Genomic DNA, 24,779 nt, shown 5'->3' on the forward strand with positions numbered 1-24,779 from the left:
TTCCACACCTAAGTCACGAAAGGACCAGAGGCCATTCCCTTTCCTTGCTGCAACCACTCAGACATTTGCACAGGGTGTCCCTTTGTAACTTCAACTTCACTTCAGCCGCTGACTGGTTGCCCTCCGCAACCAATCTGGCTGCTGCCTCCTTTATGCCCTGGAGCAGCCTGCCCACTTTTTTTTACCTAGGGTATTATCATAGTGAATGTACATATCTGTCACCCCCAAAGGTAGTGACCAGACTAGCTCCGCATCTGCAAGTTTAGCATCATGTCAGTCCCTTAAGACTTACTGGATAAATATTAAGGAAGGAAATATCAGGAAACAATTATAAAGTAATAGGAATTAAGTTTGGAATGGTTAAGAAACAACTAATTACAGATGCATAAAAGTTTGGCAACAGAGACAGCAAGCCACTGTAGGTTGCTCAGAAAATGTGAACTGAAATCAACGTTTGAAGAAAACCCATCAGTCAGTATTAAAACAAAAGAGAATAAAAAGGAATAGAAATATAAAGACATATCAGCTAGAAGATAACTATAGAATCCAGGTATAATATGTGAGGACCTACAGGAAGTGTTAAGAGCACAGAGGGAAGATGGGGGAATGCATGAGACAGTTCAAAAAGAAAAAAAAAAAAAAAAAAAAAAAAAAAAAACCTAGGCTGGGCGCAGTGGCTCACGCCTATAATCCTAGCACTTTGGGAGACCGAGGCGGGCAGATCACTTGATGCCAGGAATTCAAGACCAGCCTGGCCAACATGGCAAAACTGCATCTCTACTAAAAATACAAAAATGTGCTGGGTGTGGTGGTGGCACATGCCTATAATTCCAGCTACTTGGAAGGCTGAGGCACAAGAATCTCTAGAACCTGGGAGGCAGAGGTTGCAGTGAGCCAAGATCATGCCACCACACTCCAGACTGGGCGACAATGCTAGACTCTGTCTCAAAAAAAACAAAACCAAACAAAACCAATAGGATCGACCATAGTATATGAAAGAAGGAAAAAAGAAAAATTGAAAGAGAAAAGCTTTGAAGGGCATTATCTGGGAGATGAGGATTTGGGGTTCCTTTCCATCCGATGAGTTACAGGTGACATGAAACACCAGTCGCAAATGTTCTGGGACTAAGATCTAGGGGAAGAGCCTAATAAAGATTTTAATCACTAATTACCAACGTGGTTTTTTCTAACAAAATGCAGTCATTCGTTTACCTTTTGGCTCGCTCCAGGTCGTCGTTGGCCTGCTCCAGCTCTCTCACATACTTATGCAACTGCTCCTTAATGGCCCGAGTCTGACTTAAATCATCTTCTAACACTGAGACCTGCTTATAGCTCTGTGCATATTGATGCTCTAGCTTCTCCTGAAGGCATCAGTATAGGAAAGTACATGTCATTAATATACAGTCCTCTTTAATAAAGAGGCAACTCAAGTTAAAAGGGTGGGGGGGGAACCTGAGGAATTTACCCACAATCTTAAACAACTAAATGACACATTCATTCTAAGTACCTAAACTCGTGGTAAATTCTGTCAACCATTCTCCTCTCAGAAAGAAACCCAGTAACAACCTCTCTGAAAAGAAGTAATATAAAAAGCCCTTGCCTGAAAATCCCCAAACTTGTTGAGGAAACCTCTGGGTTTTCAGGCTAAATGCGGCCCAGGATAAGCACAGAGTTCAAATTCCCTACCTTTTCCCTGCCCACCCAACCTTCCCCAAACCCACCCACTGCCCAGACACTGAACACCCTCAAGCACGTGGCTACAGTAGATGGTGAAGGGCAGAGAAAGGAGTTAATCCTTTTGCTCCTGAAAATTCCTTTTAGAAGGGAAATTTTTAACCCAAAGTAAACTCCAAAACTGAAAGGGCTGTGAACAATAATGAAATAAACGCACATTCCCTATCAATATAATTATAAACATACAGCAGAATGATGCAATCTATCTGTCAAAACAAATAATCAGGTAGCTTTTGAAAATTATAGGAACTATAATAATATAGCTAGGAACATTATAGCTAGAAAAGTAACAGCTACAAAGTTTCTAAGTGAACTCCTAAACTCTAAACCACCTTTTCCCCTGGTTCCATGAAAGAAAACATTTTATTCAAAAATTCACTTTAAGCCTTTTTTCCAAACTATTTTTTGTCACCTGCCTCTCTTAAGCACCTGAAAAACACATTTCTTATTTTAATAAAATCCAACACATTAGACACCAGCGTCTACTGCTGCAGTTACCTTTAATGCTTCCACTTCATATTTCAGTCTTTGGTTATCAGCCTGCAAGTCTCTATTTCTTTGTTCAGCCTGTACTAATTGTGCCTCCAACTCTGCTTCTAATTCTCTGCTTCCTTCCTGGAATTCAACTAGCTCATCCCGAGCTTCCTGGAAGCTAATCAGAAACAAAGTGGGAAAGATGAGTTACACTAGGAACCACAAGGATCGTCTTGGAGGTGATTCTATAGCAATTCGATAATTTTTGCTTGAATGTTAATGCTCTCATAAAACATACTAAAGACAATCTGTTTTGCATCTCTTACTGTATATATTCAGGGTTCAATGAAGATGACAAGCCCAAAAAGGAGCCACAAGTTAGTGACTACAATATTTAAGAAAAGTAAGGCTACATGGCTCAATACCACTAGCTTCTTCCACCACAGAACTCAGATGCGAGAAAAATGCATTTTTGCTTTCATTAAAGTAACAAATTTGGCATTTCCTTCTACCATATTCAACAGAAACCACAGATATTTTCACATCACCATAGAATCGTTGCATATATCTCTAAATACATTTATTTTCATGACTATTTCAAAATTAGGTAGTTACTACATTCACTTCTGTATCTTTTTTATTTAATGCATTAATACAGAAGTACATATTACTATGCCATAAAGTAGTTTAATATTTAGATAACTTTTTTCAATATAATTGATTTTCTTTGTAACTCTATTATTCTATGCATTTAAAAATATTATGCTGAGGGGTCCATAGGCTACCCTAGCCTATTAAGACATCTATGACACAGAAAAACATTAAGAACCCTGCCACAGATACACACCTTTCATATCCACTGGCACAATAGAATAACTGACTTCGGTGACAGTAATGAAAGGGCAGTAAAGGTTTGATAAGACTTAGTAAACTCTGTTAACCAAAATAGGAAAATGTATCAATATTTTATTTAGAAAGATCCCATTTTTAAAAAGAAATTTGAGACAAGTTTTGGTGCTTAAAAGGTTGTTACCTAAAAGTTCTTCCAACCAAATAATTGAAATTTTATAAAACGTTCCATACCCCTGAAGCTCCTCCCGCTCCCTCAAAGCTTTGCTGGCTCCAGACATTGATCATGCTTGCCTGAGGAGAACGTAAAGTCTGTTCTATGGAGCCCTAGACAGTTTATCAGAATTTCCAAACGACCAAAATGATGAGGCAGAATCAGTGCACCCAAAGCAGACCAAAGAGGGCCCAGTCTACAAAGCTTAAAGGAGGCAAACGACCGGAAGAAATCATAATGACAGTTTTCCTACTATTTTAATAATTTGAACAATATAAAGACTTATGGCATGTTTACACTATTTAAATACAACCCATGTGGTGACTGTTTCTAGAATCTCAATCCTAGAATCCTAAATCTGCAATTCTAAATTTAGCTTTATGTTAAAAAGAAAAATGCACAAACAAGACATGGTGTATTCCAAATGCCCTCCCCTACTTTTACTGTGCTTTCCGACATTACCTTTGCTTATACTTCAAGGAAAGTTCCTTCCAATAAGCAGTTTCCTCCTTTAAACTTGAAAAATCTGGTATATCTTCACCATCCATGATCAAGAAAGCCTGTGAAATATTAAAGACAAACTGTTAACAAATTAGAGAACAGAGAAATCTAAGCAAAAGCATAAAATCTGGGACAACACTGAACTGCAGCATTCTGGAGGGAGTAAAACATGAGCGATCCAGTGGCTAACTCTCTTCCAACTCAGGCACGTCAATCACTTCACTGCTCCACTCTCAGGGACCGCTAGTATTGTGAATGAGATCATGACAAAGGTCCTTTGATACAAAGCGACAGGAGGCACTATCAGTTGCAGCATAGGTGCTGGGTGACTTGGGCCCACAGAATCACCCTGCACAGAGGTGCAGCGTCGGTTTAAGGCCACATGGTCTTCCGGGAATCAGGAGACAGAAACAAGCTTATTGTCAGAGATGCTGCTGCCACATGCATGCCCTTCCCAGGGGTACAATTGCTTCAAAATATCTGCTTGGAACATTTGATACCAGGTGACCCTACTAGAAAAGCAGGCACCACATTCCCAATGATTTACTATTATCAAATTTCTAAAAACTTCCAAAGCTTCCTTCCAAATGTCCACTCATCTCCAACTTCAATGATCTCTCTTTCATCCTGGTTCTTCTCCCAAGGCATTCAGAGAGGGGGAAAAAAGCAATTTAATTAACTTACATTTGGACTGGCTACTTAAAACTCCCAACTGATCGCCAGGCCCACTCTAGAGGCATGCCTACCATCTCCTAGCAGCCCCTCCCCACACATCCCACTCGATATTCCGGCAGTACTGTTCGAAACTGTCTTAACACACCATGCTCTTTCAGGTCTGGAAAGCTACTCCAGGTTTTCTCTACCTGGAGTGGCTCCCCTAAATAGGAAAACTTCTATTTATCCTTAAAACCTAATTGTCATATTTTCCAGAGAGGTTTTCTTGCCCTCAATTGGACAGCATTAAAATCTCTTGCATTCTTTGCTACCTCTGTACCCTACACATGCTTTCACTGATACAATTACCACAGAGCAATGCGTTTGCTTACACCTTTGTGTTGCCTGTTAGGCTGGCTTACTTATTTCCGTTTCAGCCCAATGCCTGCACAATACTGGATACTCAATATTTACTGAATTAAACCATAATTGATTCAACCTATTCCATACTAGGCAGCAAGAACTCAAGACCAGCTTTCAAAGTAAATTAATAGGCCAGGTGCGGTAGCTCATGCCTATAATCCCAGCACTTTGGGAGGCCAAGGCGGGCGGATCACGAGGTCAGGAATTCGAGACCATCCTGGCTAACATGGTGAAACCCCGTCTCTACTAAAAATACAAAACATTAGCCGGGCGTGGTGGCAGGTGCCTGTAGTCCTAGCTACTCAAGAGGCTGAGGCAAGAGAATGGCGTGAACCCAGGAGGCGGAGCTTGCAGTGAGCCAAGATTACGCCACTGCACTCCAGCCTGGGTGACACAGCAAGACTCCATCTCAAAAAAAAAAAAAAAAAGTAAATTAATAAAAACCTGGAGATGCAGAGAACTTCGAGTTTATCTAGCACAAGCCACTCAGGAAGGTTTAGCAAACAAAAAAAAAAGAAAATTATTTTTAAAAGAATGAACAGTTAAATCTCTCTGCATCATCAAACACAGAGCACAGTGGAAGTTCAATAAATTATTTGAATTGAGGCTGGGCACGGTGGCTCATGCCTATAATCCCAACACATTGGGAGGCTGAGGCAGGAGGACTGCTTGAGCCCAGAAGCAGTGAGGCTGCAGTAAGCCATGATTTTGAGGCTGCAGTGAGCCATGACTGTGCCACTGCACTCCAGCCTGGGTAACACAGCAAGACCTGGTCTCTAAAATAAATAAATACATAAATAAATAAATAAATAAATAAATAAATAAATAAAAATCTGAACTGATTCATAATCATCCTTCCAATATTCCCTCTTGACTTTCAAAGTACCACTTTATTAACATCTGAATTCCTGCTTCAGGAATGGAGTAAGCAAAAAGACGTGTGGGTAGTTTACTTCCACCTCACAATGTACCACCATATATTAAATCAATATGAGAAAATCCTTCATTATCAGTTAGACAAAAGTATTAATCTGATACACGGGCAGCCACATTCAGTCACTGACACAGGCTCAGTACAGGCTCCACATCGAAGAACAGGGAGCTGATGGGATTTCTGGGAAGAACCTTAGAGATAATCACTGCACACTAGCTACCTCAAATCATCATCATCCGGCCCTGAAATACAAACGGACAACCAAGAGCCATCTGACAAATAAGAAAACCCAGTAGCATGAATAAGAAAATTTTAGGACCTTCTGAGAGGAAACAGACAATTCAGGAAATGAGATTTTTTCTTATACAGAACTCAGGAGGTACTAGACAAAGACTTAAAAAAAAAAAAAAAAAGTCAGCAGGGCTACCTCCTACACACTTCCTGAGACAAGTACAAAAGAAGGGAGAAAACCATGACCTGGACAGCACGGGATGCAGGAAAGACAGGCTCCAACCTAGCGCTGCAATGAGAAGTCCCAGGATGAAGCCAGTCCATCAGGCCCACAGAATGCTTCAGACAGATGGACACCACCAACAAAAATAAGGAATCCCACAGAACAGATAGCATAGAGCGCGAGGAAAAACCTAGATATATTTGAGGTTGTGGTGAAGACGTGTTACTCTACTGTCACTAAGAAAAAGAGCAATTTACAAGCTCAGGAAAATAAAAAAAGCAACACAAGAAAGTCCTGATCCTTATATAAAGCATTTTGTAAGTTAATGATTTCAATTCTAAAATTGGTAATGTATTGATTTTATCTTATTTGAAGCAACTGGGATAAGTTCCATAACTGTGTAGCCATTGATGAACTTCCTGTTTTTGGTCTTAGCTTTGCCCTAAGTCCCATGTGCTGCTCTCTTGGAAGGTTCCAGGATTTGGTGAACAAAATTGTATTCCCCTTTTTTATGCCCCCTCTGGTTTTGTAGCCTTTGATAATAATACCTGTCAGCCTTGATCTTCCCAAAATGATTACTTCTTGCCTTTTTAGCTTATAATGATTTGGCAGCCATCTCAGTCCCTGAAATATTTTGTCATGCTTTGTATTGCCCCTAGATTACCTATCTGCCTTTCTGGGGCTGAGTGCCTAGTGCTGCTTCTGTACTGAACATTTGATTGACCGGCCGGATCACTTTTATTTTGAGTTTTCAGTACTCTTTGTTACTGTGCAGCATTTGATGATATTGCCAATAGTGTGGCCCGTGAACCGGTATCATTAGGAAAGTTCCTAGTGACTGTTAGATACCTTCCTTGGCATTGATCATTTATTTGAAGGTGTTTAAATGTGGAGCCAATTCTTCCACAAAAAGAGTTTGGATTGTTTTGAATCTATAAATGTTATTCAGGAGTCCACTTCAAATCATTTCCGTGTGGGGGTATTTTTTGTCGGTTTTGACCCATTTATATAGTATCAGAGCACCTACCAGCAGCTAATGCTTTGAAGGGCACTTAAGTAGTGATCCCTGAGGAATAGCATTGTTTACCCCTCTGGATGTACTGCGAGTATCCATTTGTCTCTGACTTTTGGTTCTTGAACGGGGACATATTCCTAATACAACACGAACTTTTCCATGAGTGTCCCCTGATAACTCAGGTTTTAAATAGCCTTTTGCATGAAACTTTTTGAGAATCAATTCCTGGCCCTTGCATCCTCTTTGTCCAACTACTTACATTCAGTGTCAAATAATTCTAGCAAAATTATTTTACTTCACACTCATTCTTTATTTTTTTTTTTTTTTTTTTTTTTTTTGAGACGGAGTTTCACTCTGTTGCCCAGACTGGAGTGCAGTGGCGGAATTCCAGTTCACTGCAACCTCCGACTCCCGGATTCAAGCAATTCTCCTGCTTCAGCCTCCTAAGTAGCTGGGATTACAGGCACACACCACCACACCTGGCTAATTTTTGTATTTTTAGTAGAGATGGGGTTTCACCATGTTGGCCGGGCTAGTCTCAAACTCCTGACCTCATGATCTGCCCTTCTTGACCTCCCAAAGTGCTGGGATTACAGGCGTGAGCCACCATGCCCAGCCACATTCTTTATTTTCTTGCTGAATCTTATGTGAATTGAATGTTGACCATAACTTTTCTAATCAACAGGCTATTTTCACAACCTGCTTATTGGCCCCTCTAACAGTATTATAACCTATGTTGGATATCATTTACTAAAAGGACCATCAGCTCTTCCAGATCAAACCAACGTAAAACATTTAACCAAGAATAAGTCATAGCAGCAGCATAGCATAGTGGTTAAGAGCCCAGACCCTGAAGCCAAACTGCCCAAGTTTGAAATCACACCTGGAAGTTCTGATTTGCTACTGATGCATCTACTCACTACTTGGGTGACTTTGGGCAGGTTACTTAATTACTCAGTGCCCCATTTCCTCACCTGTAAAATGGGGATAATCATTAAAATGAGGTTATGAAGTGAGCTAATATTTGTAAAGTACTTAGGACAGAACCTGGCACATAGTAAAAACATAAATGTTCAATAAGTTATTAAAAATTGGTAGTTCAGGCCAGGTGCGGTGGCTCACGCCTGTTATCCCAGCACTGTGGGAGGCCAAGGCGGGTGGATCACGAGGTCAGGAGATCAAGACCATCCTAGCTAACATGGTGAAACCCCATTTCTACTAAAAAATTAGCCAGGTGTGGTGGCAGGCACCTGTGGTCCCAGCTACTAGGGAGGCTGAGGCAGGAGAATGGCGTGAACCCGGGAGGCAGAGCTTGCAGTGAGCCGAGACTGCGCCACTGCGCTCCAGCCTGGGCGACAGAAGCGAGACTCTGTCTCAAAAAAGAAAAAATTAAAATTAAAAAAATTTAAAAAAATAAAAATTGGTAGTTCAATAGCAGACCTTTCAAGTATGACCACAAAGTAAACAGGCTTCAAAATTTAAAACATGCAGATGATTATTTAAAATTGATCATTTCGAGAAGCTATATGCATAGTCCAGTGATATCACCATTGCTGAAAAACATTTCCAAAACTTTTTTTGAATACCCTTTATGAGCCACATTAAGAACAAAGCAGGCGAACAAAGCAAGCCAGGCGCAGTGGCTCATGCCGATAATCCCAGCACTTTGGGAGGCTGAGGCAGGCGGATCACTTGAGGTTAGGAGTTCGAGACCAGCCTGGCCAACATGGTGAAACCTCGTCTCTACTGAAAATATGGAAAAAAAAAAAAAAATTAGCTGGGTATAGTGGCAGGCACCTGTAATCCCAGCTACTCAGGAGGCTGAGGCAGGAGAAACACTTGAATCCGGGAGGAGGCGGTTGCAGTGAGCTGAGACTGCGCCACTGCACTCCAGCCTGGGCAACAGGGCAAGACTCCATCTCAAATAAAAGAAAAAAAAAAAGCAAACCTTCTTACTTTGTGGTCACACCTCATCTTTATTGCTTCCTAACAGGTATGATCCAGCTCTATCGCCCTACTTTCACCCATCAGATTTACTCTTTTTAAAAATCAGATTCCGGCCAGGCATGGTGGCTCACGCATATGATCCCAGCACTTGGGAGGCTGAGGTGGGAATGTCACTTGAGCGGAGAAGTTCAAGCCAGCCTGGACAACATGCTGAAACCCTGTCTCTAACAAAAATACAAAAATGAGCTGGGTGTGGTGGCATGCACCTGTGGTCCCAGCTACTCGTGAGACTGAGATGGGAGGATCGCTTGAGTTAGGGAAGTTCAGGCTGCAGTAAGCCGTAATCGTTCCATTGCACTCCAGCCTGGGTGACAAAAATGAGACCCTGTCTCCAAAAAAATGAAAACAAAAATCAGATTATTTACAAATAATAAAATTTGCTACCACTGCAGATACTCAAATAACAGTTTCAGGGACTGTGTTACAGTCTGTTCAGTTTGCTTCAAGTTACACTGGGAGGATGTGTTCACTGTTATTTGAAACTATATAATTAGAGATTTTCACGCTATAGAAAGTTAGCCAATATAGAAAACACATTGCTAAAACAATGCTCTAATGGTACATCCACAATTTTCTGAAGCTAGAATGAAGATAGATAATTATGTATTATTGGCAGGGCGCGGTGGCTCATGCCTGTAATCCCAGCACTTTGGGAGGCTGAGGCGGGCAGATCACGAGGTGAGGAGTTCGAGACCAGCCTGACCAACATGGTGAAACCCTGTCTCTATTAAAAATACAAAAACTGGCAGGGCATGATGGCACGCACCTGTAATCCCAGCTACTCAGGAGACTGAGCAAGACAATCGCTTGAACCTGGGAGGTGGAGGTTGCAGTGAGCCGAGATCGTGCCACTGCACTTCAGCCTGGGCGGCAGAGGGAGATTCCATCAAAAAAAAAAAAAAAATTATTATTCTCTGCCCACCCCCACCCCATCTTTATTTAATATCAGGTCTCAATATGGACAGAGTCTCAAAAGCATGACAATTTTTACGGAAAGCATTATCATACAATGTATGACCTTCAGAAACCTAGCAACAATCAACTCGTTTGAATTGAAAACAGCCTGTCCAAAATGCCTTTTATTTACAAGGAAATTACTCTTTGCCTAATGGTAAGAAAATCTATTTTCAATATTGTTTCTGGTTAACAGTTCTAAGATGGACTAATGACGCTGGAGTAATTACATGTTGGTATGTTGGTAATACATGCCTTTTTACCGAAATTCTACTGCTCTCAAAGGTGACATTTACAGAATTTTTAACTCTTCGAAGTTGATCATAAACATGGTCTCTCTTTGATTCTATCAGACTTCTTTTTCTACTTTATGGAGTGCTCAGAAACTTACGTCAGAAGTAATTTTAAGCTTTAGTAACCAAATTTATCTCAGCATGGTTTACAATGAAAATAAGTTGTTTTGCAGATCTCATGAAAGCAGGATCTAAGTTTTACTAAGGTTCCTACTTATTTTAAGCTCCTTATCCAACTTCAATCTATTTAATTTAAAAAAAATCAAAACTACAGTTTCAGAAGATTTAACAACTTCCATCTGGATCAAGTCAACCTCTAACCAGGGCTGGCCAAAGGTTTTGTTTCTCATGCACTCTAATTTTAAATAACAATAATTTTAATAATAATTTAGAAGAGATACTTCACTTGGTTCCCCTTTACTTCTCTTCAGGCCATGACTTAACGCTGCATTGTGCCCATCAACTTCATGATTTAGCAAAGACATTACCCTGTCTTTTAAGCACATTAAGAGCAACACAGTTTAGCTGACACCATGTTAACCAGCAACTCCTGAACAAGCTTCACAGTAAGATTTTTCTCATGACTGAGCAGCAGTTTTTATCCTAGGTGAGTTTGCTCAAAAATAATTGAGTAAGTAATCAACCAGCTTCTGGCATACCTTTGGCAAGTCACATTTTCTGCCTTGTTTTCTAGCTGAGAAGGGTATAAAAATCCCACGAAAAGAAACCAGAACTCCGAGCCTAGAAATGTAAATTATGATCCAAGCTAAGCCACTCACCAGTTGATTGAACCTAAGTATAAATCAATTACCCCCATCCCAGCTCCATTTCTCCATCGAAATGGCGATAACATAATCAGCTGCAACCACAAGGTGATGCGGTTTGAAAGAGATAGGAAGAGAGTTCTGAAGCGTGTAAAGGTGCTACGTAAATAGAACGTAATAATTAGTAGGGATAGAACTTTCACCTGCTTTGCAAAACTTAAAGGGTCATCTCGTGGCTTACAGCTCGAAAAGAGTCGAGCACAGGTAACCCGAGCCCGTTCGTGACACTTTGCCGAACTCCAAGGGGAGGATGATTAGCAGTTCTGGGCGGGAGTCAGGGGAATGCCAATCCGAGCCCAACGTGGGCTGCTCGCGCTCTCGCCCCCCAGGGGAGAGACGCACTGAGAGATCGAAATGCAACCCCGCTTCAAGACACCCTCGCAAATGAAGGAATTTCAGGGAGGGGGTAGGAGGCGGCGGGCTGGGCGCGCCGCTGCCACCTCCGACTGGGCCACTCCTTGCGCCGCCAGCGCCCCAGCCCACGGTGCCACGTCCCGGCCTCCGTCACCGCCAGCCCTCACCCCACCCGGAACGGGGCACATCCTCCGGAGGCCACAGGGATCGTTCCCTTGCAGGCGCCCCTGGGGGGACCACACGTCGGACCAGGGAAGGGAGGGGACAGTTAGAGCGGTTGGAACAGTTGTCCCCGGGCTGGCCGCCCCAGAAGCCGGCCCGGCCCGGCCCGCCCCGGCGGAGCCTCAGACACGGCCCCGGGCCGGGAAGGCTCCCCAAGGGCAGGCCTCGGCGCCGCCGGCCCAGCGCAGCCCCTTAGGGAGAGGTCCCGCGGTGCAGGCTCACCTCCAATGTGTCAAAAGCGCATGTTCGCCGCCGCTCGACCCACGTCTCCGCTCCGCTGGCCTGGCCAGGCCCGCCCAGCCGCTCGGCTCAGCTCCCCTCCGCAGCCCCGAGCTCCACTCCGCGTACCTCCGCGCCCGGCTCCTCCCCGACACGTCAGGGACTGCCTGGGTGTCCGAGGCCATTCTGTGACGCACGGGGGCGGGGCTCGGAGCATGCGCGGCAGCCCGCGGGTATGCGGGGCGGGGCGGGGCGGGGCTGGTGTCACAGGGGGCGGGCCAGAGCCCGGCGCGCTGACGTCAAGCTGACGGCGTCCTTTTGCGCAGGCGTTCTTGGACTCTGGGACCGGCTGGTTATGGCTTCAGCAGCTCCCTGAAACTGCTATTCGGGAGAGTGGTTCCAAGACGGATGGGAACGTGCCTTCAGTTTTCCGGCCACCAAGGCCCTTCAAGTGTCCATGTGTCAGTGTTCCCGTTTATAAAATGAATCTCGGCTCATAGTTCACCTCCGAGTCCATTCCCCCTGCCCGAACACCCAATGGAACACCAGGGGCATTCTAAGCATCACTGCCACAAAGCTCTGTGTTGTTTTTACAGCACTTGCACTGCTTACATTTTGTATTTGTTCTCATCTTCCTCCAGTAGAATTCTAAGTTCTATGAGAGCTAGAACCTTTTATGCCTTGCTCATCCCAACAGATAACTTGGTTCTAGGCAAAGTGGACGCTCAAATATTTGATGAATGAATGGATTCGTTGGCACCAAGGGGATTTTATATTTGCCCATTTATATATTGTATATATAAATATATTTATATATTGTATATATCTGAGCATATATTCATTTTTGTATACATGCGTGTACATGTGTGTATGGGTGTGACTTTCTCCCCTCCAAGGCCCCTAAGAAATGGAGTCCTACATTTATATATATATAATAATATATAATATATTTTATAAAATATATATAACATATATTTTATATAATATATAACATATATCTATAAAATATATATTATATATTATATATTTTATATAATATATAATATACATTATTATATATTATAGATATATAATATATAATTTCACAAATTTATAATTTCACAAATTTATATATTATATATAATTTTATATATTATATATTATATAAGAGATACATTTTAAAAACAATTTTAAGAACTTTGCTGTATATTATATATATTATAATATGTAATATATTATACAATTATATATTATATATTATATAATATATACTATATACATTATAGTATATACATTATATATTAGATATATACCTCTTACAATCCATTTTGCTTTTTTTTTTTGAAACGGAATTTTGCTCTTGTTGCCCAGGCTGGAGTGCAGCAGTGCGATCTCAGCTCACTGCCTCCCAGGTTCAAGCGAATCTCCTGCCTCAGCCTCCCAAGTAGTTGAGATTACAGGCGCCTGCCACCACGCCCAGCTAATTTTTGTATTTTTAGTATATTTTTAGTAGAGACGGGGTTTCACCATGTTGGCCAGGCTGCTCTCGAACTCCTGATCCGCCTGCCTCGGCCTCCCAAAGTTTTGGGATTACAGGCGTGAGACACCGCACCCTGCCCCATCTTGCATTATTAATGTTTATATATATTTTAGTATATAAATACACACGTATGTGTGTGTGTATGTGCGCGTGTGTATTCCCTAGTGGACCTGGAAGCACGCTGGAGGGGATACTAGTTCAAAAAGGAGGGAAAGAGGGATAGGCTATTTACATAGGGAGTGGAAACCTAAAGGAAGAGATACATTTTAAAAACAATTTTAAGAACTTTTGCTGTATAATGTACAAAGTAATCCTTTCTTTTCTTTTTTAGAGACGGGGTCTACTATGTTGCCCAGGCTGGTCAAGAACTCCTGACTTCCGCCAGGCACTGCAGCACTTTGGGAAGCCAAGGCGGGCAAATCACCTGAGGTCAAGAGTTCGAGACCAGCCTGGCCAACAGGGTGAAACCCTGTCTCTACTAAAAGTACAAAAATTAGCCAGGCATGGTGGCAGGCACCTGTAATCCTAGCTACTGTGGAGGCTGAGGCAGGAGAATCATTTGAACCCAGGAGGCGGAGGTTGCAGTGAGCACTACTGCACTCCAGCCTGGGTGACAGAGTGAGACTCTGTCCAAAAACAAACAAAACAAAAAAGAACTGACTTCAGGCAATCTTCCCACCTCAGTTCCCCAAAGTCCTGGGATTACAGGCGCCAGCCTCCATGCTGGACGCAATGTAATCCTTTCCAATTTCAGTGCTTTTAGGATTGGATTTGTGGGTATGGACACAAAAATAATGTGTAAAACATGCCTCAAGGTGAAAGCAAAGTGAGTCTAGGAGGCCCAGTTTATACTTTTGAAGGAGATGGACATAAACATGAACAATGCAAGATGGATTGTAAGAGGTACCCAAATAAATAAAGATCAGAGAAGGGATTAATGGGGTTTGTGGGAAGGGTAACATATTACATATGCCTATTATGAATAATATTATAAATAATATGCATATTCTATGCATGGATTTCTTTTTTTTTTTTTTTTTTTTTTGCACAAGGCCAAGCATGGTGGCCCATACCTGTAATCCTAGCACTTTGGGAGGCTGAGATAGGCAGATCACTTGAGCCCAGGAGTTCGAGACCAGCCTGGGCAGCATAGTGAGACACCTGTCTCTAAAAAAAAATAAAATAAATGTTGGCACCAAAATAAATTTGTTCTAACTTGCTATAACATGTCTGAACAGGATCTAGCTTGAAGCACCAGGAAAAGAAATCAGTTTGAAGAGAGTCCCTATATGAACATGTATTCTACAAAATTGAAGCAATAAAAAATATTAAATTTATGGTGAAGGCCAGGTGGAAAAATGGTGGACTCATTGGTGCTTTATAAAAGTTTATAAGGACAATGCCCCAAAAGAAATCAGCAGTTTACAAATGGATAATCCATTTTAAGAAGAAACATGACAATGTTGAAGATGAATCCCACAGCATCAGACCCTCCACATCAATTTGTGAGGAAAAAAAGTAATCTTGTTCATGCCCTAATTCAAAAGGTTCAATGATTAACAGCAGAAACAATAGCCAGCACCACAGATATCTCAACTGATTTGGCCTACACAATCCTGACTGAAAAATTAAAGTTGAGCTACCTTTCCACTCAATGGGTGCCAAAACCATTGTGCCCAGGTCAGCTACTGACAAGAACAGAGCTTTCAAAATTTCACAAATTCTAAACAAGTGAGATCAAGATCCTGAAGCTTTTTTTTTTTTTTTTTTTTTTTTTTTGAAGAATTGTAACCAGAAATGAAACTTGGCTTTACCAGTACAATCCTGAAGACAAAGCACAATCAAAGCAATGGCTACCAAGAGACGGAAGTGGTCCAGTCAACGCAAAGTGAACCAGTCAAGAGCAAAAATCATGGCAACCATTTTTTGGGTTGTTCAAGGCATTTTGCTTATTGACTTTCTGGAGGGCTAAAGAATAATAGCATGTGCTTATGATGAGAGTGTTTTGAGAAGGTTAGCCAAAGCTTTAGTGGAAAAATGCCCAGGAAACCTTCACCAGAGAGACCTTTCCACCATGATAAAGTTCCTGCTCATTTCTCTCATCGAACAAGGGCAATTTTGCAAGAGTTTCAGTGGAAAATCACTAGACATCACCTTACAGTCCCAATTTGGCTCTTTCTGAAGACTTTTTGTTTCCTAATCTTAAAAAATCTTTAAAGGGCACCCATTTTTCTTCAGTTAATAATGTAAAAAAGACTGCATTAACGTGCTTAAAATCCCCAGACCCTCAGTTCTTTAGGGATGTACTAAATAAATGACTGATATCATTGGTTACAAAAGTGTCCTGACTTTGGCTGGGCACAGTGGCTCACACCTATAATCTCAGCACTTTGGGAGACCGGGGTGGGCAGATCACTTGAGGCCAGGAGTTCAACACTAGCCTGGCCAACATGGTAAAACCCCGCCTCTACTAAAAATACACAAAAATCAGCTGAATGTGATGGTATGTGCTTGTAATCCCAGCTACTCAGGTGGCTGAGGCTTGGGAACCGCTTGAACCTAGGAGGTGGAGGTTGCAGTGAGCCAAGATCATGCCACTGGGTGACAGAGTGAGACTGTTTAAAAAAAAAAAAAAAAAAAGTGTCTTCACCTTCCTTGATGGGGCTTGAGAAATAAAATTTGTATTTTTTAATTTTATCTTTTAATTTAATTTTTCTATGAACTTTTCGAAGTTCTCTTGTATGCACTGGCAATTGTGCTAAACACTTGGTCTGCTTAATTTCATTCTCACAATAATCCCATGAGACAGGTACTCTTATTCCCATTTTTTAAATGAGGAAACAGACTCTGCAAGATGAAGTTTCCCAAAGTCTCTCAGTTAGAAAGATGAGGCCTCAAGCCTCAAACCCACCCTGTTCTGATTGTCTGACTCTCCAGAAAACACACTGTTAACAACTAGTATACTGCTAATCAAGAAGGGGGAGTATTAGCAATTACTACCATGTATTGGGCTAGAGCACTGTGCTAAGTGCTTTACATGCTTTCCCTCCCTCAATCCTCACAATGAGCCTGTGAGGCTGAAATTATTGCTTCCATTTTACATATTGTAAACGGAGACCCAGAGGAGCTAGGGCTTAAACTCAAGCAGGTCTTACTTCAACGCCAGTGACCTGGGACAACGAGCTGATACAGCTCGTTCAGGCTCCAGGGCTCTGCTTCCCTGGCTGAAGCTGTGCTCTGGCTGATGAGATCACAGACAGGGAGAGGATGAATGAAGGCTTTCCTATGGACCTGGTGCCAGGACAAAACAGTCCTATCTCAAGAGGAAAAAAATTAAGAAGGGCTGCGGCTCTGTCCCTGCCTCCTGGCTGAGGTGCTGGGAAACGCACTGAGTCATCTAATGGCAGGCCAGGCCCCTCGGAAAATGTTGGCATCATCTTCCAAGCTGTCACCCCTCCCACGCAGCCCAGACCCAGAACTGGTGTTTGTCAGGACTGGACTATTGGCCTTATCTTAATGAATGAGCTTTGCCTGGCAGGATTCTAAGAGGTGCCAGAGGGCCCAGACTGATCTAATTCCTTCCTCCTCGTGGTTGAGCTTTCTCCCTAGGAGATGGACCCAGGGACTGGGCATGGCAATTAACTATCAGCAACCTTTGCCCCAGCCCCTGCTTCCAATATACCAAATCCAGAAAAAATAAAGCGGAAAGGAAGACGGAAATCAGCCCCGAAAGGGAACAGAAGTTATAAAACCAGCCTTATGGTGTTAAAAAAGGTGAGTGAGGGCTGCCCCGCTCTCTGCTTTTATAAATCATTAGGAAGGGGTTTGCCGAGGCATGGGTCCCTGTACAAGGTCTTTCTTGGATTGAGCCAAAGAGGTTAATGTCACAGTCCCTGAGAGCATGCATGAGGATCCCAAATCTCTTCTGTCACAAACTCCGAGATTCAGGAAACAGGCCAGATTCCATCACTGGGAGGGGTGGAGGTTGACCAGCTACCCTAAGGGAGATCTGGGTACAAGCCCAAACCCTAGCTAGTAAAGATGCTGGACTTTGGCCGCATCACACACTCACAGGTGATGTCATGCGCACAGGCCCACTGTGGAAATTCTGACGAGATGGGGCATAGTTAACTCTACTGAATCAGGTGAGCAAGACATCTCAAAATCAGCTTCCGCCTAATCTCTCTCTATTCCTTTGGCCAGCATTTTTTGCTAATCTCTAAGGGTATAGATCTAGCTGGGTAAGGGACACCCACTGGCTGGCCAGTTGCTAATGGTCTGGCAGCTATGTCCACCAGCTGTCCCACCACCACCTCCAGCTCTACGTGCCAAAACCCCAAACAGATTTGCCTTTGCCCCAACAGAAATTTCCAAAACCATTTTCATGTTTCTGTCAATGGTGCCATCATTCCAGTCAGTGAGGCACAAGGCACTCATCAAATCCCCCTAATCATTTCCCGCCCCCAGCTTGCATCTCACTCTTGTGGTCACCAAAGACCAAAGACTTTCCCTTCCTAAACTCAAGTAAATCTATTCATTCTTCAGTACTTTCTTCCCACATCGCCCATAATCCAAAGTTTCTTATTTGTCTCTCCCTCCCTCCCCAAACTTCTCTCCCTCGAATGTCTTCTTGTTTCAGCCCAGCAGTCCACACATAACCATAAGAATAATCTTTCTAAAATCCCACTGTATACAGAGCATCCCTGGCTCCAAAACTTGCTTTGGCATCTTGCTACCTTTGTGATAAGGAACAAAGTAGTCTGGTACTCAAGGCCCTCCCAAAGCAACTCCAGCCCACTTCTGTGGTCTATATCCTATGGATCACCTATCTAGGTCTGGCCAGACCCTCCAGCATGGTCCCCCAGATAGATGATTCCCTTCCTCTACGGACCTATCTTGTTGACTCCCACTGCCCTGTACGCTATAGCTGCTCCCTAGGCTTGGCCGACCCACCTTCTCCTCTGCCTTTTGAAGTCTCACTCATATGCTATCTCCTCCAGGAAGACTTCCCTGATACCCAAAGCCCCAAAGTGAGCACTCCTTCCTCTGAGCTCACATGGAGCTCTACACAGTTCACAAGAGACTTATTAAACATGGCCTTTTGGTCACAGAGATGTTCAGTCTCCAAGAAACCAAAACTCACTGAGTGTAGGGACAGTGTTGATTGTCTAAATATATCCTCAACAACAGGCACTTAGTAAACACTCATTTAATATGCTTCAACAAAAGTGAAAGAATGAACCAATGGTCTGGTGGCTATAACTTCAAAGGCAAGACTGACAGAACATTCTGGAAAATACCCCAAATCCTGAAAAAAATCACCATAGACAGGAATTTTCACTGGTATAAAAGGCTGAACTTAGATGATATAGGTTACAAAGGAACTAAGATTTGGGTCATAGGCAACTATGCCTTTTCTCTAGCCTAAGTCTTAAACCCAAGCCACAGTGTCTACAATCCCCAATGCAATATCCTTTGCTTTTGTAATTAAATAATATTAATAATAATGTGTTTTTAAAATCTTAAAAATATACACTTGGGGCCAGGCATGGGGGCTCACGCCTGTAATCCCAGCACTTTGGGAGGCCAAGGTGGGCGGATCACGAGGTCAGGAGTTCGAGACCAGCCTGGCCAACTGGTGAAACCCCATGTCTACTTAAAATACAAAAAGTAGCCGGGTGTGGTGGCACATGCCTGTAATCCCAGCTACTAGGGAGGCTGAGGCAGGAGAATTGCTTGAACCTGGGAGGCAGAGGTTGCAGTGAGTCAAGGTCACATCACTGCACTCCAGCCTGGGTGACAGAGTGAGATTCTGTCTCAGAAAAAAAAAAAAAGAATATATATATATATACACACACACATACACACATATATACATACATATATATACACACATATATATGTACACACACACACACACATACACACACATATACACTTCAGCCTTGAGGCGAGAAGTGGTGTTATATAGAGAGAAAAGTCTTTCATTCATTAGCAAGGAGTTTAGTGCCTGCTGAGGACCAGGCACTGTTCTAGCCATGGGGATCCCGGTACAATTTTAAAAAGCACCCCCCGCCCCTACCCAATATAATTAGCTTATATTCTAAAGGGAAAATAGACAACAAGCAAATAGACTAATCTATTTCTGCCAGATCATGAGAAATGCTATAAAGAAAAACAACCAGGGCAAAGGAAACAGTGTGACAGGACTGCTCCCTGAGTGAAAATAGGGCTTAATATTCATGGGATTCTCTTCCTCCGTCAAGTTGCCAAGGCCCTTAAAACCGAAGACTGCAATATAAGATGTAACCAAGATGTGAAATTTTAAAACAACATAGAAGTATGTGCACATGCCTTAAACAGAGAAATGCATCTTAATTTTTCATCATAACGTTTGGCACTGAGTGGCCACTCAATAAATATTGGTCATGTAAATGGGTTGCTGGGCGCTCCACAGAATGCCAGATCCCTCGGCCTCCCATAGTCCTGGGATTACAGGCATGAGCCACCATGCCCAACCTCCCTTCCAAGACTTTGAATGGTAACCAACTCATGTCTGATTCAAAAATGCTCACTTATGGTTTGGTCCCTGACACAGCCAGCCACAAACAGCCCAGCCTGGGCTATTCCCATACCACCTTGAAGGGAAAGAAGGTTCTATTTGTTGTATTTATTGCATCCTCATTAGCTTCTGGAGCAAACAGAGCTCACCGACCACTCAAAGCAGCTCAGACTCCCAAACCTCAGCTCTCCCATCAGAGTTTGTCTCCACACTTTCAAACTCCAGTTGGCTGTAAGTCAACAGAAAGGCTGGAATTGGGTAGAGATGAATTTGTTATGCAGTGTCTTAGGTTCCAAGCCCCCTTCCCCTTCCTTCCCTTTCCACTGTGCCTGAGAATGCAGCCTGCTTCTGGCCCTTGGCCCCCTTGCCAGGAGGGGGCTTTGCCTTGTGCAGGTCACCAGGTATAGCCTGCTGAAAGGCGGCTTTTAGAGAAGAGAAAAATGAGAACAGTTTAGGTTGCAGCTGAAACAGGCCTTCCTATGAAGGTCCTGCCCCTGGTGATGGTGCCTGGAAAGAAAGAGACCCTCATCCTTATGCAGGGGGGGTAAACTGAAGTTTCAAGAGCCTTTAATCCCCTGTTGAGGTCTGTCTAGCCTTTTCTCCCCTATTGATGGAACTTGACACCCTGCCATGCTCCCATGAATCTCTGGCTAGTCCTAATTTCTTCCCAGAAGGCTCCCTGAACTATGGACTTCCTCCTGATCTAGAACCTCATGGTTTTCCTGACTTCCCTAAGCTTCAGTCTTCACTATCATCCTTGGCTGTCATCCCAGCCACTTGACAGCCACTATCCACACCCCACAGTGGCAGCTGCCTCCCAAGAAATGGATGGCATGACACTGTTAATTGCTCATTGGGTTAACACCTGGCAACCCTAAGGGCTGTTGACATCACACCTCCATAAACAGTGTGACTGTCCCTGGGAAAAAAACGAGATGTGCTCACATATCTTTACACAGGCAAGGTGGCGCCAGGTTTACCTACTCCCAAACTAGACTAATGAAATGACGGGGCTGAAAAGAAATGGAGTGTTTCTTACCAGTCTAAGCTTATTAAGCAATTTCAGCCTGATTCCCATTACCAGGTAAGTCAATGAGTCAAAGTTGCCAGGACCAAAAGATCATGCTTCCAACCATTCAACAAATATTTAATGAGGGCCTGGCCCTGTTCTAGATGCCTGGCATAGCACAATTAACAAAAGAAGCTAAATTCTTTCCTTCCTGGAGGTTTTCTAAAAATGAAAAAAAAAAAAAAAAGGAAAATAGAAGGGAAACAGAAATAGATAAAGAGGCTGGGCTCAAGGGCTTACTCCCGTAGTCTCAACACTTTAGGAAGCTAAGGTGGGAGGATCACTTGAGGCCAGGAATTCTAAACCAGCCTGTGTAACATGGCGAGACCCATCTCCATGTAAATTTAAAAATTAGCTGGGCAAAGTGGCTCACATTTGTAATCCTAGCTATTCTGTTGCCTGAGGTGGGAGGATGGCTGGAGGCCAGAGATTTGAGGCTGCAGTGAGCCATGATTGCACCATGGGTTAGTTGCCTGGGTAACAGAACAAGACCTTAACTCAAAAAAAAAAAGAAAAAAATAGACAATCCTGAGTATGTCAGCAGTAACAAGTGCTAAGGAGAAAAAACTAGCCAAGGTTTTTTTTCATATTTTAGATTTAAGGTAGCACCTAGGGCAGCAGCCATGCCTTATTTATCTGTGACCCCAATGCCTGGCATGTTACGGGCAGTTAACATTTATTGAATAAAAGCTTTCAATGATTTTTTTTTTTTTGAAACGAGGTCTCACTCTGTCACCCAGGCTGGAGTGCAGTGGTTCGCTCAGTCCACTGCAGCCTTGACCTCCTGGGCTCAGGTGATCCCCCCACCTCAGCCTCTCAAGTACTTAGGACCACAGGCATGTGCCACCACACTCAGCTAATTTTTGTACTCTTTGTAGAGATGGGGTTTCACCATGTTGCCCAGGCTGGTCTCAAACTCCTAGGCTCAAGCGATCCTCTACCTCGGACTCCCAAAGTGCTAGGATTACAGGCATGAGCCACTGCACCTGGCCTCAAAGCACTTTTTTAGTTTAGAAGTCTAATAAAGAACTTCCCTTTAGAAACAAGCAATAGGCCGGGCGCGGTGGCTCAAGCCTGTAATCCCAGCACTTTGGGAGGCCGAGACGGGCGGATCACAAGGTCAGGAGATCGAGACCATCCTGGCTAACACGGTGAAACCCCGTCTCTACTAAAAAATACAAAAAAAAAAAAAAAACTAGCCGGGCGAGGTGGCGGGCGCCTGTAGTCCCAGCTACTCGGGAGGCTGAGGCAGGAGAATGGCGGGAACCCGGAAGGCGGAGCTTGCAGTGAGCCGAGATCTGGTCACTGCGCTCCAGCCTGGGCGACAGAACAAGACTCCGTCTCAAAAAAAAAAAAAAAAAAAAAAAAAAAGAAACAAGCAATAAGAAGCAATTGACAAATGTTTAGATGCAGGCGGCTAAGAAACATGTGAATCATATCCTACCTTGATCCTAATCAAACACATTCAAAGTAGGACAGCAAAGAAGAGAGTCCATATTTCATCCAACAGGTATAAGAGATTCTAAAACATTAAACGACAAATGCATACAAGAGCACTGAGAAACTAGCACCCTCGTGTAAAGGGCTGAGGAGGATGTCACAATTCTTGGTAGGGAGTTTAGCAGCCTGTATCAAACACTTAAATATGTGGAACCTTGGCTAGGCACAGGGGTTCACGCCTGTAATCCCAGCACTGTGGCAGCAAGGCAAGAGGACTGCTTGAGCCCAGGAGTTCAAGACCAGCCTGAGCAAGACAATGAGAGCCCGTCTCTACAAAAAATGTAAAAGGAATAAAAACTTTATATTAAAAAAACAAAGGGCTGGGTGCGGTGGCTCACGCCTGTAATCCCAGCACTTTGGGAGGCCGAGGTGGGCAGATCACAAGGTCAGGAGATCGAGACCATCCTGGCTAACACAGTGAAACACCATCTCTACTAAAAATACAAAAAAAAATTAGCCAGGCGTGGTGGCGGGTACCTGTAGTCCCGGCTACTTGGGAGGCTGAGGCAGGAGAATGGTGTGAACCTCGGAGATGGAGCTTCCTGTGAGCTGAGATCGCACCACTGCACTCCAGCCTGGGTGACAAAGCAACAAAGCAAGAGTCCGCCTCAAAAAAGAAAAGAAAAAGAAAAAGGAAAAAAAAAAAAAAAAAAACCAAAGGTGCAACCTTTGTGATCCAGCATTCTGCTTCTAGGAATTTACCCAAAGGACTATTCAGGATGTGTGCAAATTGTCCAACAGGATGTTCATCAAAGCATTGTTTAGCAACAAATTAGGAACAACATAGACTAAAGGACTAATGAAGTGGAATGATGTGATAGCTACACAATATAATAGCATCCAAGCCAGGCGTGGTGGCTCACGCCTGTAATCCCAGCACTTTGGGAGGCCGAGGCAGGTGGATCACGAGGTCAGGGGATCGAGACCATCCTGGCTAACACGGTGAAACCCTGTCTCTACTAAAAATACAAAAAATTAGCCAGGCGTGGTGGCGGGCGCCTATAGTCCCAGCTACTTGGGAGGCTGAGGCAGGAGAATGGCGTGAACCCAGGAGGCGGAGATTGCAGTGAGCCAAGATCACACCACCACACTCCAGCCTGGGCAACTGAGCAAGACTCCATCTCAAAAAAAAAAAACAAAAACAAAAACAGTATCCAAATGGTAACAACAATGCTCTAGAAGAATATTAATAAGGAAATGTCCACAATATGCAGTTAAATGAATCAAGCAGTTAACCATAGGTATGTGATCCCGTCTTTGCAAAGTAGAAAAACATGCATACATTGTCATTAGACAAAGAGTCTGGGGACAAAGACACCGACATGAGGTGAGATCACAGTCTAATCTCTCTCTGTCTCTCTCATCTGTTCTTCCTTCGTTTTTTTTTTTTCTTTTCTGTATTTTTATCAAAAATGTCTTAAATGTGTAATTTTCTAAAGTTTAAAAACTAAGGATGCATCCATACTTAACAAAGCAAGATAATTTCCCCAAAATTCTTTGTAAATGATGTAAACTATTTCCTAAGCCTATGGATTTAGGATCTGTTAAAATTTTTTTTTAAAGGCAGCCCTTCAGCCAAGTAACCCCAGTGGATACAAGAGTGACCTGGGCACTCGCGTCAGTAAAGCCTCAATGAAAGCGTTCCCAATTCTGCAACACAGATCTTAGGAATTAATTCCCTTCTGCTATGACTCCCTAATTAGTCCAACCCGATGTTATGTTGTTATGTACAATTTCCTCCTTTTTTTTTTTTTTTTTTTTTTTTTTGAGACAGAGTCTTGCTCTGTCACCCAGGCTGGAGTGCAGTGGTCTGATCTCGGCTCACTGCGACCTTCACCTCCTGTGTTCAAGCAATTCTCCTGCCTCAGCCTCCCGAGTAGCTGGGATTACAGGAATGCACAACCATGCCTGGCTATTTTTTGCATTTTTAGTAGAGACAGGGTTTTGCCATATTGGTCAGGCTGGTCTTGAACTCCTGGCCTCAGGCAATCTGCCTGTCTCAGC

The 24,779-nt window shown here is 43.1% G+C and overlaps 1 protein-coding gene and 1 long non-coding RNA gene across 2 annotated transcripts in view; one reads left to right on the top strand and one right to left on the bottom strand.

Moving 5' to 3' along the window:
• The window catches only part of NDEL1 (nudE neurodevelopment protein 1 like 1), a 33,379-nt gene extending 21,057 nt beyond the window's left edge, over positions 1 to 12,322 (bottom strand). Inside the window, exons 1-4 of the mRNA XM_050765380.1 lie at positions 12,129 to 12,322; positions 3,734 to 3,831; positions 2,233 to 2,386; positions 1,213 to 1,361 (exon numbers count right to left, since the gene is read on the bottom strand). Of these exons, the coding sequence (XP_050621337.1) occupies positions 1,213 to 1,361; positions 2,233 to 2,386; positions 3,734 to 3,819 (389 nt within the window). The 5' untranslated portion in view covers positions 3,820 to 3,831; positions 12,129 to 12,322. The remainder of the gene's footprint in view (positions 1 to 1,212; positions 1,362 to 2,232; positions 2,387 to 3,733; positions 3,832 to 12,128) is intronic.
• Positions 11,474 to 15,058, top strand: LOC126939844 (uncharacterized). The gene is made up of 2 exons (XR_007720466.1): positions 11,474 to 11,534; positions 14,883 to 15,058. It is a non-coding gene; the product is annotated as an uncharacterized LOC126939844 (long non-coding RNA).
• The last annotated feature ends 9,721 nt before the right edge of the window (positions 15,059 to 24,779 follow it).

Source organism: Macaca thibetana, chromosome 16, assembly GCF_024542745.1.
Source record: "Macaca thibetana thibetana isolate TM-01 chromosome 16, ASM2454274v1, whole genome shotgun sequence".
Taxonomy (NCBI): Eukaryota; Metazoa; Chordata; class Mammalia; order Primates; family Cercopithecidae; genus Macaca; species Macaca thibetana.